Raw genomic sequence first — 17,939 nt, 5'->3', positions numbered from 1 at the left:
AACCAAATATATGTAGAGAAATATAATCTTTAAATATTATTAAAAGAGAAACCTTATGACATCATTTAAAACAATCTGAACCGTTGATTGTGTTTTCTTTATATGTTTTACACCCTTAGATCAATTTGCTTACGTCACCTTGATCAAACAACAAGTCAACACGTTATATTAGGAAATTAAATGTAGGAATTGAATGAAAATGATACTTGAATTATTTCCAAACTTACAACTACAAAATTGGTTCCTTATTAATGTAAACCTTAAATTTAAGCTCTATTTCCATTCAAAATTGATTTCCAAATATATTATATGTTAAAATCTCGGAAACTATTAATTTCAAATTTCAAAAGTTTCCGATATTATTATGAACCAATACATTTTCAAGCATGATATCTTCTATTTTAAGTTTAATAGGATTTCAATTGATTATCTGCTAATTTTCATCATATTTACTTGTATATATATTTCAAACCTTTTTAATAATCGATTTACACAAACATTATGTCATAATTCCTCCGCAGAAAACAAATGCAAAAAAAACTTCAACCTTCCCATCAGTCTAATTAGTTGAATAAATGTATGTACTTCTTCCTTAAATCTTTTTAATCTGTAAGTTTGATATTGTTTTCGAATTTATATGTTTTTACTCATTCGTATGGTTCTTTATTGAATACTTATAATTTGGATGTATAATGTTGTTTTTGAAAAAAAAAATTGATGTCGTGCTTGGTTCTTGGTTCCATCTTTTTAATCGGTAACTATGATCCTATTTTCGGGAACAGTAAACTCAATGTTAAAATTGGATGTTATATAAAATGAAATTATGATGTTACATGTGTGTGTATACCTTTGTAAAAAATCAATTGATAAGACAAGAGATGACATGACATAATATAACAGACGGGTTATACAAAAGACATGAACGCCCTCATTAGAAAGTTTTCTTATGTCTCCGGTAGTAACAAAATAAGAATAAGAAATATACTTTCTTAACAATTGATGTGAGATTTAAAGTTAAATATAGTCATATTGTGAAAGATGAAAATAGGCTCCCATATTCTGTGTTCAAAAAGAATTGGTACCATACATGGGCAGGTAAGAATGCACGATATAACAGAAGTGTGTACTCAACTAGAGTCAACATTTGACCCTGAAATACCAAAAAACGCCCCTCAGAACCTTCTAGAAAAAAAAAAATCAGGTATACTCAAGGACCAAAAATGTAATCTACTCTAAACTTAAGTAAAAAAAAAAAGATAAAAAAAAAAAGAAAAATATAAATTTTGTTGTTATGCTATATGCTTTTTAGTTTTGGTTCAAAGGCAAAATGGTCATTTAAAAAAAAAACTAATAGCTAGGCTGTTAACTTAGACAATCATAAAAGTTTTATGAAACAGTGAAACAAGGTCCAAAAACTACAACCTCATTCTTTTAGGGACCAAAACGAAAAAAAAACAACTAAATACAAGGACCAAATATGTAAATTACTAAAGATAAATGAAAAAACTTTTGCTTATACTGATCCTCCCCCCCCCCCCCCCCTCAGTTTTGAGGTCATGGTGGTGGACTGAGCTTCGTCACTTCTGCCTCTAACTTGCACTTTGCTTTATAGTAAGGAATGTTCTTTACTACCACCGGATCATTTCTTGCATGTTCATGATCCATTGATATAATCCCTCTTGTATTTCAAATTCAATAACAAATTTGTAATTAATTAATTTCTCATTGAAGTTAATAAATTATAAATTTATCTCACTTCCTACTCATCCAAGTTTTCTCATTGCTATAGCATCACGAAGTTGATCAAATCACATATTTTTCTAAATAAGAAACACTAATATCAACAAAAGAAGTTATTTACTTTCGTAATAAAGTTGAATTAAAAAATAAGTAAATAAATAATAAAGAAGAAGAAGAACCTTGTATTACCACCATATTTTATGTTTGACCTCATCATCATATTTAAATCCTCCCATAATTTGAGGTATTTTGATTAACCAAAATGCAACAATGCTTGGATCTTTCATGCTATCAATAATATGTTGAAACACAAAAACAGATGTTTTGAAGTGAGATAATTGTTACAAGAGGAAAAGGGGTAGAATCGTAACTGGCATTTACCTCATAAGAGTTTTTTGTTTTTTTTCATTATGTTGTAAGCTTTGCATGGAGGCTCGATAATCTGCAAAGTAAATAAAACTAAGGGGGTGTTTCTTTTTTCCTTCATTAAACCTTGTAGTGAATGACTATATGGATAAAGTGTTTTATACATAAAGATTGTAGATAAAGATGGAAAATAAAACACAATGGATTATGAGAAATCACAAAAAAATAAGAACCAAACCTAGGAACCAACATCGAACAAAAACCTTACTTTCTTTACTTCAAAAAAATCAATGTACCTGCACATACTCAAAACCAGAGAACGAATTTCACAAAAAAAAATGTTATTTCATAAAAAAGGAGCCTGAAAAAAATGGTGGTAAACCAAAGAAGGCATATCAAAATCAACAAAAAAAAAACGAAGATATAAACATAAATGATGGACCTGATAAATGATTTCTGTCATATTATCCCTAAAATAAAAAAGAAGCCGTCAATAAATCTTAACATTGCCGATGATAGTGACAATAACTTAGATTAAGGAAAAAAAGACCTGATATTAGAGATGAAGTGGATGAGATAATTAGCTTCGTTGCAGATTTATTGGTTATAGTTTCTTTATATTTAATATTGTGGGGGGTTTTATCTGGTTCATTTTGAAAGAACATAAATAAGTTGCTATTTTTTGAAATAAATAGTTATATTTCGCAATATAGCCATAAAATAACAATGTATTTTGAAAGTACATTGTCAAATGTTGGATTATACTTGTGTAGACCCATTTTCACGCATGGTTGACTATATATAGTTGTTTTCCGTGTCACAAGTAAAAAATGTTTGAAGATACTTATATGTGACAAGCAATGTCATAGAACTAATAAAACAAAAAATGTTGTCTATAAAGAGGTCCTTCAACGCTATACATATTTACCTATTTTAGTGTAATTTCTATACATTTCAATAATACCAATAATCCTACTTTTTTATAATTATTTTGTAATATGTATATAAATTTGTATTTTATTTATGTGTTCCCGCGTTAAACGCGGGTCATAATCTAGTTTAGTCTAATATACTAAGGTTTTTACAAGAGTTCGACAAAAAAAGGGTGTGTTTTTTCTTTGAGAAATACTAAATAGTAGGCTTCAAAATGGGCCTTATGGGCCGAGTGACCTAATAAATTTTTTATTCATTTGTATACCATATTTTTGTTGAAACCTTTCTCAATATACCACTTCATTTTGAAAGCTCTTTCTTGATGTATAAATTGTCTTTAAAGAATTCTACCACAAAATAAATAAATAAATAAATAAAAATAAAAAAGTAACAAAAAGCTTTTTGCTTATTCACAAGTAAAACGTACGATTTTTTTTTTTAAAGTCGTTTTGATGATTTTGTAAAGTTGTGCCAAATTTGCAAATAAAACCTGCAATATTGATGGTTATTGAAAAAAAAAAAACCTTAATTTTGTTTAAATCTTATAAAAGCTCAATGAGTTTTGTACAAGATTATACTACCAAATAAGTTTGATACATATAGACAACATTATGATCTTCAAAAATACATTGAGAAATACAGACAAAATTATCATCTATAAAATATTTTACTAAAGTGAAGATATACTACCAAATAATAAGCTTGATATAAGAATATATCGTTTAAAATATATCGTATTTAACAAAGTAGTCAAAAACTTATTTGAAAAAACTCGTTTACTAAGAGTAAAGAAAAACAAAACTGAATAAAATAAACCATTTCTACACAAATGTACAACTGTCCATGCACCATGTACAACTGACACAACCCTAGAAAAACATAACAAAACAAATCTCGTTACAAACCATCACCATATGTAGATAAACCCTTATTCGTTGGTGCTCAAAAACCATGAACAAATTGAATGAAATACCAAATTTTAAAAAATACCCAAAACCCAAAGAAATCAATAATTAAGTTGTAAAAAAATAGGGGATTTGAAATCGTCTTCTATTTTCAAGATGAACCACAGCCACAATGTAATCCGATCTGAGTAAAGAACCATTGTAAAAGAGTCGGATGATCATCATGATCATACCCATCATCATCATCATGTCGCTTTGAAGATGGCGGTGGTGACAGCGGCATATCTGGCGGCAGGTGGCGGTGAAATGCATTGACTGCATTAGCAACACCATCTTCATTCTCTATTAGCTTTGCCAAATCCATTACTCGAGTTTTCACCTATTTAAAATCCAACCACAAATAAAGAAAACACGTTATTTTATAAAAACAAACTTTAATCAAATAACATATATTGCAAATTAATTGCATACGAACATATTTAAAATCATTTGAAAATAAAAGTTGATTTATGACTAAAAAATAAAAAATAAAAACTAATAATTTTACTTGCCTCGGGTTGTAGCATGAAATTTATCGCATCTGAAAGTGCTTCAACTGTAAGTTGAGATATTGGAATTGGAGTGGGCCCCAGTCCTCTATTATATATTCTATCCCCCCAAAAATATTGATCTCCAAAGAAAGGAACAATAGTTGTAGGACACTGCATTTTCATATTACAAACATATTAAGAAAAAACAAACTTGTAATTTTCACCATTTTATTAATTTAGTAGTTTATTAATTTAGCTACTGAACTTTTTTTTTTTTTTGAACTTTTTCTTAAAAAAAATGTTACAAGATTTAAATATTACCCCGGCCCGCAATCCTGTTGCAGTCGTTCCAGCACCACCATGATGAACCTACAAATTCAAAAAATTTCAATTTATCAATATCATCAGTATCAGTATCAGTACCATGTTCAGTATCAGTATCAGTAACAATATTAAAAGTCATGTTAACATATAACTCACCACAGCTGCACATTGAGGGAACAACCAATCATGAGGACAATCCACTAGAAGAAAAACATCATCCGGGATTTCGGGAACTGAAATTCCAATTTTACCCAACAATAAAAAAAAAAACAATCAATTTAATTTAATTTTTAATTGAGAAGAAACTTACAAGTCCCAAGATCTCCCCAACCTCGGTCAATTATCCCCCTTTGACCTGTCCTTCTTAAAGCTTCCAAAATGATATTTGTAGTCTTCGTTGAATCTTCAAGAGGCTTAAAAATAAACAAAATAATTTACACAACATTACAACCAACAATTCAATATCAAAAAATTACTCAATTTTGACTTCAAAAGTCAAAATTGTACTTATTTAAATTTAGTCGACATACCATGCTTCCAAATCCAATATATATCGGACTTGATCCTTTTCCAATCCATTGAATAAACTCTTCGGGTGGTTGATACTTGGAAGCAAGATTCAAGAAGCAATAACCAACAACATCAACCAGTGGACCCCAATCTGAATACAAGTAAATGGGACCCACGAAATTACATCTTCAATTCTTCTCATATCATATAAACAATACCCTAAAATACAACACGTAATTATAATTATAAATTATGTATAATGTATATACCTTTAGGTTTAGATACAACATGAGGACTCCACATATACCCAGTTGGGAAATGAGAAATTGAGCCTCGATACATGCTAAAGTAAGCAATTGGAGCAAGATTTAACTTTCTTCTAAAGTCGTTTATATATCCTCTTATTCCCCACCAAATTAGAAGATCTACAACTATATATGAAAGCTAGATACCCAAAAAAAATTAGATAGTTATAAATTTATTATTATTTTGGAGAAACGAAAAAAAAAAAAAAAAAAACGTACCCAATTACCAGCACTTTGTGGGACCCGTGCTAAGGGGGAAGGAAACTCAGATGTCGGCCTGCCTATACAAAGGAGATGTAAGAACTAAGAATTTTTTTTTTTCTTTATTATTAAAAAAACTAAAATATAATTATATTATTATTATTATCCATCAAAAATGTTGTATTTGATACAAATTTAATCAAAACTTACGTCCATGGCATTGTAAAGAACATGTGAAGAGGAACACCAAGAGCTTCAGCAACATGTGCATGTCCTGTCAAAAGTATATTTTCACCATTTTATTGATTTAGACACCGAAATATTGTTATAATAATCAGAAAAAAGAATAATAATATGAAAATATGAATATGAAGTGACCATAAGCAGGAGGATTTGCAATGATTGCTTGAGCTCGAAAAGGTTGACCCGTTTTTAAATCTGGTTGTGTGCATGCAGGAAGAAGAGATTCGATAATTGCTTTTAGTTGTTTTCTTTGAATGATTATTTCACCAGGTGCTGATGGAATAAGACCTTTATTCCTTGCCATATCTGAAGTTTTTAATAAATACAACAATGTCTTAAACTAATGACACCAAAAAAATATCTTGCTTTGTGAATTGTGATTACATTGAAAGCAAGTCGAAATACATTTTATATATACGGAGGGCATTTATGTCTTTTGCACAGATGAACGATCGAGTGCGGGTCTATGTCCCACCTTTTTCGGTGGGACAAAAAAATTGTAGTTTTCGTCTCACTGATATTGGTACTAGTACAATGCCATGTCAGGATACAGTACAACTTGTTCTGACATCACATATCACGTCAGAACAGTGACGTGGCAGAACAAATCTTGTTCTGTCATGTCAGAACAATGACAGAACACAGTACATTGACATGACAGAACAAATGACAACTTGTTATGTCATGTCATATATGTTTTGTTCTAACATGACAGAACACAATACAATGACATGACAGAACACAGGACAACTTGTTCTGTCATGTCATGTATGCTTTGTTCTGACATGACTGAACACACAGTACAATGACATGACAAAACAAATTGTCATGCGTTCTGTCATGTCATGTATGTTCTCACATGCAGAACACAGTACAATGACAAGAACAATGATATGACATTACAACTTGTTCTGTCATACCAAAAAACTTGTTATATCATGTCATGTAAGAACAAGACATGACAGACATGTCATGTACAATGACATGACATGACAGAACACACGGTACAATGACATGACATGTCATGTCATGATCTCATGTATATAAGTGGGGCCCAATTTGTATAATGAAAAAGACCTCTTACATCCGGCCAAAATACGAGGATCACCGCCCAAAGGATAAAAGTCAACACCAGCCGACTCTACAAAAGACCGGAAGTTTGCATGTGTTGCGAGCCTAACATGATGACCAAACTCCTGCAAATAAATATATATATTATAAAACCTTTTATTATCATAAATAACAAAAAAAATATATGTTATTTGGCAATGAAAAATAGAAAATGACATTTTCCAAAAAGAATAAATTGTTCTCTTTTCCAAAAAAGACATGCCTGAAGTCGTTTTGACATAGCAAGAAAAGGTTGAACATCTCCTCTTGTTCCAACTACAAGAACTGCAATGTTTAATTTAGGAATCGATTTATTGGAATCAGTGACAATGAATTCCATGTCTGGATGAAACCCTTCAATTGTTTGATACTCAAATAACTCTGAAGCTACTGGTGCACTCTTGGATAGATCCACCTCCACTGTTCCATCACTTTGAATTTTCACAAGTTCCACAATAAGCTTTTGCTGAAACAAATTATGAAAAAGAACCCAAATATAAATTATACAAACATTTACAAAATGATAATTGATTTTGTTCTCAAGTATAGTGGTTTAACATCAAGTTTCTTTGAACTTTTGAATTCAATGCTTACCTTTTCACGTTCAGACAATCGATCTAATTTAAGTTCATGTCTTGGAATCCATGATTGTGTCCACCATTTTTCGGTCATAGACCTTGAATATGCAGCCTCCTTGTTTTCAGGGAATAGATTTCTACGTATTGTTGAAGGTGCTGTTGAACTATGATCCAAGGCTTCAAAAAGGATTAAAGATTATGTAAGTGAAATAGTACTCATGAAAGACAAGACATGATTGACAGATTGTACTGATTTTGACATGCATCGAAAGATTAACCATTTTGCATAAACTATAATGCAAAAAAATGGTTTGAAATGTTGTGGGATTGATTCAAAACAAGATTATGTAAGTTAAATTATAAACAAGTAGCAAAAAGGTATGAAATGTAATACTAGATTTTGGGAACAAACCCTTTCTAGGATGTGGTGGAGCACTATGACTCAATTCCTTGGATTTAAAGATCTCTTTAGGTGATGAAACATCTGTATGTCTCATTGGCGAACTACTTGAAATTGTACTAAGGTTTTCAATCTCATTAGAAGTGCTAGCAACATAAGATTCTTCATCTCTAACTTCGAAATTTTCTGTACTTAAATTCTCCCCAATCACATCACTATCCATTTCATTTGATAGACTTCAAGAACACAGATAATTTCTGACCTAATGGCTAATGCTCCGATACAACGAAACTAGGAATTTTGGAATTCCCAATTCCTAAATTGATGCGACGAGCTTAATTAAGGAAACCCCAGCAAAACCCTTGAAGGAATTGGAATCTCAGTAGACCTAATACTCGAAAAGGATGAAAAGTCAACAAAAACCCACCAAAACCCTTCAAGAAAACGCTTCCTTCGAATCTGAGTTGTAGCAGATTCGCAAAGCTGGAGCCTTCTCGAATCAGATTCAACAATTATTAAACAAAACGCAACCCAGCGGACTTAACGGGATGAACAACGCAAGAAAAACAAGCTAACTCGATTTAAGAATCCCACAAATTGAAGTTCTTTCCTTCTTTTTGAAGATTTTCAATTGCGTGTATCAGCAGACCCGCTCTTGTTTGCGAAAAGATTCAAGACGCAATTTTTCTGACGACAAACACACAAAACAGAGGACTCGGAGAGACCCATACAAGAAAACTATATCGATTAACGATTGACCACTACTCCGTCAATTAAGGTGCGACTAATTCATATAATTAAAAAATAAAATAAAATTAATAATAAAATAAGATCAAGAAAAGGACTTGAAGGTTTTCCACAAGATTGAGCTTCTATGAATGGTGGGTATGGCGATACATATGAGAATTGCTATAATTCTGCTTCCTGCGTTTGTCGAGGAACATGTGACTGGAAATTTGTTTGTTGGGTTTTTTAGTAAATTTGACCAATAGAAATTATTCTTCTCTGTTGTGTTTGTGATGAACTGGACCTCTTGCTTCTTGGGCATTTTCATTTTCTTTTCTGGTCCACATAATACTATATTTGGTCTTTTGAACGATGATGGTCGCAGGGGCAAAAAGGTAATATCGTGTAGGGTAAATTAGGAGAACTATGATATATAGAAAATTATGGATCTTGTTTTTATAAAAGTTTTGTTAAATGAGTAGCCATATACTCTATAGATAGCTTTTACGATATTATTGTTCTTAATTGTGCACTGTTTATTACATTTGCATTATTTCATTAAATAGAGCTTTAGTTGATAAAGAGGTACAAGCCTATTATCAATACCCTATGATATATTAACGACTAATTAATGAAAAAGTGAGCCAAAGTTAAAAAAAAAAGTGGTAGAAAATGTGATGGAGCTCTTACACCAACTGGCATCAAAATCTATCATGCTCATGCCATAAAGATGTTCAATACATATACCTATAGAGGAAATAAACCAAAAAGTGTTTGATTTAACAGTATCAGGAATTGATGGATAGGTGTTCATCAATCAAAGGTTACAGGTTCATTTTTCATTGTTGACAGAAGATGTAAATTTATGAGTTGATTAGTGGATGTGTGTAAGTTATTTAAAAAAAAAAGTTTCAAGTAGACTATGTATTGATCCATGTGTTGTTGATGTTAATGAAAAAGGAGAGTTTGTAAGAGATGGAAATTGATATGTATCCCATGTAAACAAGACATGGCAAAGTAAGAATCATGATACACATGTTGGAGTATGTATATATGCTCATATGCATGACGTGTTTATGTTATTACCACCATCAATTTAGCTTATTGGGTCGCACAATTAGGGTGAGTAGTGAACAAATAGGTTGATTACCACGACCAATATAAAGCCTTATAAATGTTATAAGGAAGCAAGGCTCAAGGACCACATGTGTTGTTAATAGGAACTAACGAAACATAGACAACCAAGGATATGAGCGGTCCGTGTTCCAAGACTATTATAGTGCGGTCCGAGCAAGGTCTAGCTCAAACTTGTAACTTGAGGATTGTTATCAAACACGAAAAGAAGATACACGTCATTGAAAATACTTTTCGAGATGAACCTCTTAAAATGCTCCTACCACTTCTCAAAATGTTTGGACTAGGAAGTTCAACGAGCATAATGAAGTCACATGCCTAATGCTTGCCCTTATGAATGACTGTAGACCTTCATAAGGATATGAAGAACTATGCAATATTTGAGATTCTTAACGAGCTAAAAAAACATGTTTCTACAACAAGATAAACATGGATTGTATGAGATAGTTAAATTGTTCCACACATGCAAGATTGAGGGAGGTCAATATGTTAACACTCATGTTTTCAAAATGAAGACGTACATTGACCTAATTGAGGAGTTATGGTCTCCTATAGGCACAAAATTAGTATTCATACTAATTTTGGATACTTTTCCCAAGTCATATAATCAACTATAATATAAATGGATGTGAGAAATCTATCTCGTAGTTGTATGTGATGCTTAAAACTACCAATAGGAACATCCTTAAGACTTCCTCAATACTAATCATCAGGGAAGGAATAGCGAAGAAGATATCACATGGAAAGAAGAAATGCAAAGGAAAAAAGAGTTGCCTAAGAGGTTGCTACTCAATCAAAGAAGAATAAACACTCTATGAAAGATGTTGATTACTACCAGATAGGGAAAAGGAATTGAAAGAGAAATTGTTTGCCTATCTAGCTAAGGTGAAGAAATGAAAGGCCAGTGAGACAAATCCTGTTAAGTATAACAATATGATAGGATTTTCATTTTCAAAATTTATGGGTATAAGATATTAACATATCTTGTTATGTGTAGGAACATAAAAGTGTTAAAGGAAGCTCATGATGACTTGGAGTTACTCATGATGATCAATTTTATCTCATTTAATTTAGAATTAGTGTTTTCCATATGCCAATCGTGTTTTAAGACATCATTTGGTTGGAAAACCATTACTTTATTATGTACACTTTTCATATGGATTATAGATTGGTTGATAATCCATTTTCATTAAATGTCCCTTTCGCTCGAATGTCTTTTTTGTGGTAATCCTTGTGACGTATTTACATGGCAAGGTTTCAAAACCACTTCTTTGATTTGTGACATAATCACCATTAATACATAAACATCTAACAAGTTTTTATAGTGGGAAAGAACTTGACATCATCCAACTCATACTTGTTTTGATTTACATGCTCTATGAAAGGTTGATTCATGCATTCTCCATATTGTTAGAAGAAACACCAATGATTCTTTTGGAATTGATACATAATGATACATGTAGTATTCTTGATCGAATTATGTCTAACTACTATAAAATTGCTTAGACTTAATCTTTGATATTTGTCCTTATATCATGTTGTAATAGTATTCATAGTGTTTCTAGTGTATAAAATTATTTCCCCATTCTTTTCCCTACATGGGGCACCGTTAACCTGTCCTTCCCTCTTATTTGTTTGTCAAAGGAGGATTGGTGTTCATTTGTGAGTCAATCTAGCAACTATTGTTCCTGTTCTATTTGGATCATATATAAGGTTACATATAACACCCCATTTATTAAATAAATAAATAGACAAAGTAATGAATGAATAGTAGCCCTAAAATCAATAATAATTTAGCAAGGTGTTGGTTTGAGGAGTTAACTGTCATAATTTTAGAAGTTGAGGGTTAAAATGTAAATTCCGGATTAATTTGTAAAGAATTTTGAGGGTTGAGGGCTGTTTGGTAAATTATGGGTTTAAATTGAAAGGATTTTTGAAGACAGGGGCTGCTTGGTAATTATTAGGACTTATTATGAAAGGAAATATGGAAGCAAGGGCTAAAGAGTAAATTCTGGATTTAAATTGAAAAGACTTTTGGAAGCTAGGAGCTGAATGGTAAATATTGGATTAAAGTTGAGAAGATTTTATGGATCAGGGGCCAAACTTGTAATAATGCTTCAATGTTTCATTTGGAACACGGGATCAAACCTGTGCCTTCCACATCGTTGAATCCTAACCCTAAAATCTTGCTAGCCGCCACTTTGAGCTCTTCTCCAGCCGCCACCCTACTCCTATCTCCAGTCGTCGCCGCCACAATGATAAGTTCAGCCGCCGTTCCTTTGCCCTCAGCTTTGCCGTCGAGCGTCACCGCCACAACCATTGTTGGTGATGTCGTGACCAGCGGAAAGAGAGAACCACCGAAGCCGGAGATGGAAACGTAGACGTTGATGCATGGGTCATGAACGACCGGAGTGCTATCACCGCTAAACTGTTCCGTGAAGATAGAACCACCACCGGATGTCGCGACTGTCGTTCCCAGCAACGTCGGATGCTTTCGTTGCCGTCAACAAACACCGAGTGGGGCCCTTTTCTGCCGCTGCTATTGCTGTTATTAGCGCGGTCTCAACACTTCTCCTCCATTGCTCTGGTGTTGCGCCACAGTCACGACAACCGCCGCCTGTAGGGCTTGTTCCTGTTGCTCCGACCAACATCCACCGCCCTGAGGGAGGTTGTAGTGGACATTTCAGCTTTTGGGTCGCATGTATGTGTATAATCTGATGTTGTTGTTCGTTGTGTGGGTGTGTCTCGGCCGAAAAATCAAGAAAAACCATCACCACCGCCGTGAGGCGGTGGCTGCCGCCTCCTGCCATCGCCAACCACCGCATTAGGTGGTTGTGTGCATTTATATGTGTGTGCTTTGGTGTGGGATTACTCATGTAGGGTTAGTGCATGGATTTTTGGCAAAAATCGCCACCACCACCGCCGTGAGCCGCAGCCGACCACCACCGCCCGAGGTGGCAATAGGTGGTGTCCGACCTAATGAAATCCTAATTAAACTAAAAACCTAATTTGGAACTTTGTTGGCACTTAATTGGGTTGGAAACCCTAATTAGGGTTTATAAAACCCTAATTGTGAATATGCTTGTTTAGAATTATCAGGACCTGCGTTTTGGGCCATTAGAATTGAATAATGAATTACACTTGACCACACCGTATGAGTTACCTAGTAGAATGATGGACTTAATGGATTAAGTAGGAAAACTTAACCCTAATTTTCATTTTATGTGAAAAACCCTAATTGGGTTTGGGTTCTTGATGGGCCATTTCTTGGAGTAGGTTGTAGTGGGCCTTCATGGGCTAAATGGGAACAAGTTTGTGGATTAAGGAAGTTTCTGGGCTTTAGTATAAGGCCCATTGGAAAGGCTTGGACCCAATTTGGAAAATTGGGTCATAGGTGGGCTATAATTGGGCCTTAATGGTTATGAGATATTGGACCATCGGAAATGCTAAGTGTATGGACTAGGATTTTGAATGGGCTTTAGGCTAAGGCCCATGTAAGGGGGTTTGGGCCCATTTTGGAAAATTAGGCCATAAATGGGCCTTGGTTGATTATTTGGCTTTTAGGCCTCTAGAGTTTGAGTTTGGGCCTTGGCTTTGGACCAAGCTAGGTTAGGGGTAAATTGGTATTTTTACCCCAAGTATGGACTTATGGTTATGCATTGGAACCCAATCATTAACTGGATGCTGTTTTGATGATTGACAGTTTGGGGATCTGTCAGCCAGCAGCCAAGGATTTATTTGCGGGACTTCAGCAGTGTGAGGTGAGTCTCCCCACTGTTTGTATGAGTCTAAGGCACCAATTCCCACCCATGTAGTTTATGTATGGTAGGAAGACCTGGGGGTTAGCCCTAGGCATTATGTATGAAAGACCAGGAGGCGGCTCCTATCACACTGTATGCTATTATGTATTGTAGGAAGACTCGAGGGTTAGCCCTAGGTAATATGTATGAAAGACCAGGAGGTGGCTCCTGACACACTGTATGCTGATTAGCTAAGTAGAATAGTATATATACTAGTTGTCTTTGTGATGCTTGCATGGAAGACCAGGAGGTGGCTCTTGGCACTTGTTTGTAAGACCAAAGGGAGTGGCCCCCGGCCTGACATGAAAGACCACGTTGCAGCCCATGGCATAATGGCAAAACTACGTTTTGGCACATATCATTTTATTTGATTATGATATATGATTGTTTTGTATGGATCACAGTTATGTATGGTAGTATCCGGTTGAAAGAGACCGAAGGGGTAGAGCAACACCCAAATATGCTAGGTGGCATGTTGATATGTATGATATGTGATATTTGGAGAACTCAATAAGCTTCGTGCTTACGGTTTTCATTTTGGTTTCAGGTACTTCGTTTTCAAAGGAAAGGAGTCGGTGATCGCAGTGCATCACACTATGTTTTCCGCACATGAGATCTTTGGATTACACTCTGATATTGTTTTATAATAACATGTTTTTGATTATTGACGCTTTGATTTTGACATGGGATGTTTTTATATTATTGGTTTTATGAATTATTAAACTAAAAATGAAATTTTTGGTCTTAATTTTTGGAATGTTACATTACATGTTCTTGATAATTGCTCGCCAGTAAAAGACAACAACATATTTTAGATGGTAATTTTAACATGCTAAGGTTACCAATTATTTATTTAAGTTTGTTCTAATTGTATCCGTATCTATTGAGAATATAGAATTTTAAACTATCAAATTGTTTCATGCATGACTACATAATTGTTTTTGTATCATTAATCCCAACAAGTCATACATTGGGGACCAGACAAAGTAGACCATATTATAAACAAGATAATACATGAAATATTTCTTTGAATAATGGTTCTGGTTATCAGTACAAAGAAACCCTAAGCAACTATTTATAAGCGTAAACTACCGAATATAAGGATTTTTATCTATAGTGATATAAGAAAACTATTACATATGAAAATATGAGATACAAGGAAATTATACTATTATATTCTAATAGACTAATTATGGATGTAATGCGGGTCAACTACCGTTTACTTATGGATGTAATGCAAAAATCCACTCTGTTTGGTGTTAGTGTAGAGTGGGATTGAGTTAAACAGGTAGCAAATACTTATGGATGTAATGCAGGTCAACTACTGTTTCCTTATTTGGGCATTCCATTAGGAGTAAATATAAACATAATAGATGTGGACTAAATAAATTTCAGTCAAGGCTTTCGGGTTGGAAAGCTAGATGCTCGTTGATAGGTGGGAGATCTACTCTAGTAAAATCGGTACTTGGAAGCCTTAGTATCTATTATATGTCGATATTTAAAATTACTTGAAGGTGTTATATAAAACTTGAAGCATTGAGAAGTCATTTTTTCTAGGGGTGGTGAGGGTGAAACCTGTAAATTAGCTTGGGTAAAATGAGAACAAGTTTTATCAAGTCATGAAAAAGTTGACATTGGTTTAGGCACTCTTAAGGCATTTAATAATGCATTATTACAAAAATGGCACTGGAGATTTATGGTTGATGACGATACTAAATGGGCTAGAATGTTGAAATCAATTCATGGAGAAGATGGGGTGCGTTATGGCCAATAGTGTATGAAGAAATCCATATATTTAGGTAAACATTGTAGCTGCGATCCACAAAATGGATACTATTAATGTCATTCCAATGGCAACACTCCAGAAAAGACGACTTGGTAGAGGGAATCCGATAAAGTTTTGGAGTGATGTTTGGTTGGGAGAACAACCGTTTCTGCTTATATTTCACATATTATAGCGGCTAGAAACTGATCAAGAATGCTTCATTTCTGATAGATGGCAAGATGGTAATTGGGTATGGCATTGGATAAGACAAATAAGAGGTGGCTATGAAGAGACACAATTTAGTGAGATGATGATAGAGCTACAAGGGGTATCATTTCTGACTCACCTAATCGATTTTGGTGCTCGTTGGAACCGGTTATAGACTTTTTGGTCAAGTCTACAAGAGAGCCTCTTCACGACAATTCAGTGTTGGGTGGAGATCAAATTACTAGATGGTTTAATACCCTTCCTAGAAAAGTAAACATTTTTTTTGGAGGCTATTACTTGACAGACTTCCTATGAAATTTAATTTATCAAAAAAAAAAAAAAAAGAGTAGATTTGGAGTCTATTATGTGCCCAAGTTGTGGGTTGAATGGTGAAACATTAGACCATCTTTTTATCACATGTCACGTGTCAGAGTTTTTGTGGTCTCTTGTTGCTCGGTGGTGTTGGTTAGTTTTCCCGTCCTCTTCATCGATTAAAGAATGGCTTTCTTGGGTAGATGACCAAGTAATCTCTCAAAAGAAAAGGTTTTCTTTATTGCCGTATCTACGTGTTGGATAATTTGGAGATTCTGAAATTTTGTGGTGTTTGATGGGATTCAAATTAGGAGAAGTACTTGTTTGATAGAGTCTTTTTCTGGTTAAGTTCCCGAGCTTCCAAATCCGATGTTTTTTTGGAATGTTTGACTTTTGAGTCCTTTGTAACTGTTTATTTTCTTCTAGCGATTTGCTAGAATTGTGAATATATGAGTCTTCATCCGTTTGAAAAAAAAAATTCTAATAGACCTTCTTCCCTATACATGCAATAGTTTCCGAACGTCCGACTTAAGGATGAAACTATGAACTATCAATATTCAAGTTCTTGCATCAAAACTTGAATTCTAGCAAGTCCAGTTTATGATTTCATTAAAACCGATGAGAGAACTAGGGAAGGGAACTCAGGTATTTTGTCAACAACAAAAGTGGCACTACTGCAACCTTTATATAGCCCTTCATAAAACACAATTAAATTTGGTACAAGACCTATCTTTTAAAGATTATTATATTTTGCAAATGTATCTAAGCCCATTAGTCAAGTAGTTGGCTAATTTTGATAAACAAGGGAAAAGATCTCTAAATCAATTTGTTTCTATTGTTCATAGACCATAGTACAAAGCTCTAATGAGCAGCTAATACCTTGTCTTGGTATATTTGATATGTATGTTCATTCACAAATCAATTATTTGATCAAAACCTTGGCATGTATAGATAACCACAAAAACAGTGATATGTTCACAATGTTCAAAAAAGAAATATAAAATCTCTTTACAACTTGACAACTCCGCATCGCATGCACGTATCAGTAAAACCATGCATATAAACAAACCAAGTAAATATATAATTGTTATTTTTTTGAACGGCGGAAAAATATATAATTAAATTAATTTATACAAAGAATGATTCTGTAAAACGTTAAAAGTTTAACATATATCCAATCTTCACAAATATATAAAACTCACCTCTGTGGAGACGATGATCATTCCCCTTTCTCGTCTTCTAAAGATATCCCTCGATTTTATTTATTTATTTTCACTACAAAACACATCTCGTTGCAGTAATTGCAAACTTGGTTTTGGTAGCAAAAATTCAGATACTCCTATTAATTAGTTATGTTTAGTTTATAGCATGAATGAAATACAATTTGTAGCGAATTGGAACAAGGCACGTTTCAATTGCTTGTAATTTGTTAGACACATAGTTGATTTAATCGTGACTCACGTTAAAGTTTTTATTAATATGAATAAAGGCTGTTTAATTTATTTTTTTCCTTGTCACTTTAAATATAATATGTCGTACAAATCGTCTCCATTTTGTGTTTAAAATTTGAATATTTCGTGTTTCGGCCCATACCTAACACAACATGTGTTTCAGCCTCAAAATTTGTTTTTATATCGATATAGAAAATAAATTTCTAATACATCATATTCCCAAAAATATGCAATATCTCTAATGATGATAGTGGCGAATTGTTCACTGGTTTTTATTGAACCTATTATATAAAATAGTAAGGATATACGCGGCCGTTCCGCAAAACTAAAATAATATGAAAAACAAATTGTAAATTATATATGAGTCTATGATAATAATATGAAAAACAAATTGTAAAT

General features: G+C 33.5%; 1 protein-coding gene across 2 annotated transcripts; it reads right to left on the bottom strand.

Annotated features, from left to right (window-relative positions):
• Nucleotides 1-3,841: 3,841 nt before the first annotated feature.
• LOC111890571 (sterol 3-beta-glucosyltransferase UGT80B1) lies at nt 3,842-17,439 on the bottom strand. Of its 2 annotated transcripts, none has more exons than XM_023886676.3 (14): nt 17,292-17,439; nt 7,762-7,922; nt 7,391-7,633; nt 7,142-7,253; nt 6,193-6,363; nt 6,025-6,088; nt 5,833-5,890; nt 5,578-5,752; nt 5,329-5,459; nt 5,109-5,211; nt 4,955-5,031; nt 4,796-4,843; nt 4,496-4,645; nt 3,842-4,323 (listed from the first exon to the last, which is right to left on the bottom strand). In XM_023886676.3, the coding sequence occupies exons 2-14, from the start codon at nt 7,837-7,839 to the stop codon at nt 4,096-4,098; spliced, it is 1,638 nt and encodes a 545-aa protein (XP_023742444.1). In that variant the 5' UTR covers nt 7,840-7,922; nt 17,292-17,439; the 3' UTR covers nt 3,842-4,095. The 2 variants fall into 2 exon arrangements, with proteins under 2 accessions (XP_023742444.1, XP_023742443.1); XM_023886675.3 differs by lacking the exon at nt 17,292-17,439 and adding an exon at nt 8,158-9,213.
• Nucleotides 17,440-17,939: the final 500 nt, after the last annotated feature.

The sequence above is a fragment of the Lactuca sativa genome, chromosome 6, assembly GCF_002870075.4.
Source record: "Lactuca sativa cultivar Salinas chromosome 6, Lsat_Salinas_v11, whole genome shotgun sequence".
NCBI lineage: Eukaryota > Viridiplantae > Streptophyta > Magnoliopsida > Asterales > Asteraceae > Lactuca > Lactuca sativa.
This window is presented reverse-complemented; position numbering and strand designations above follow the sequence as displayed.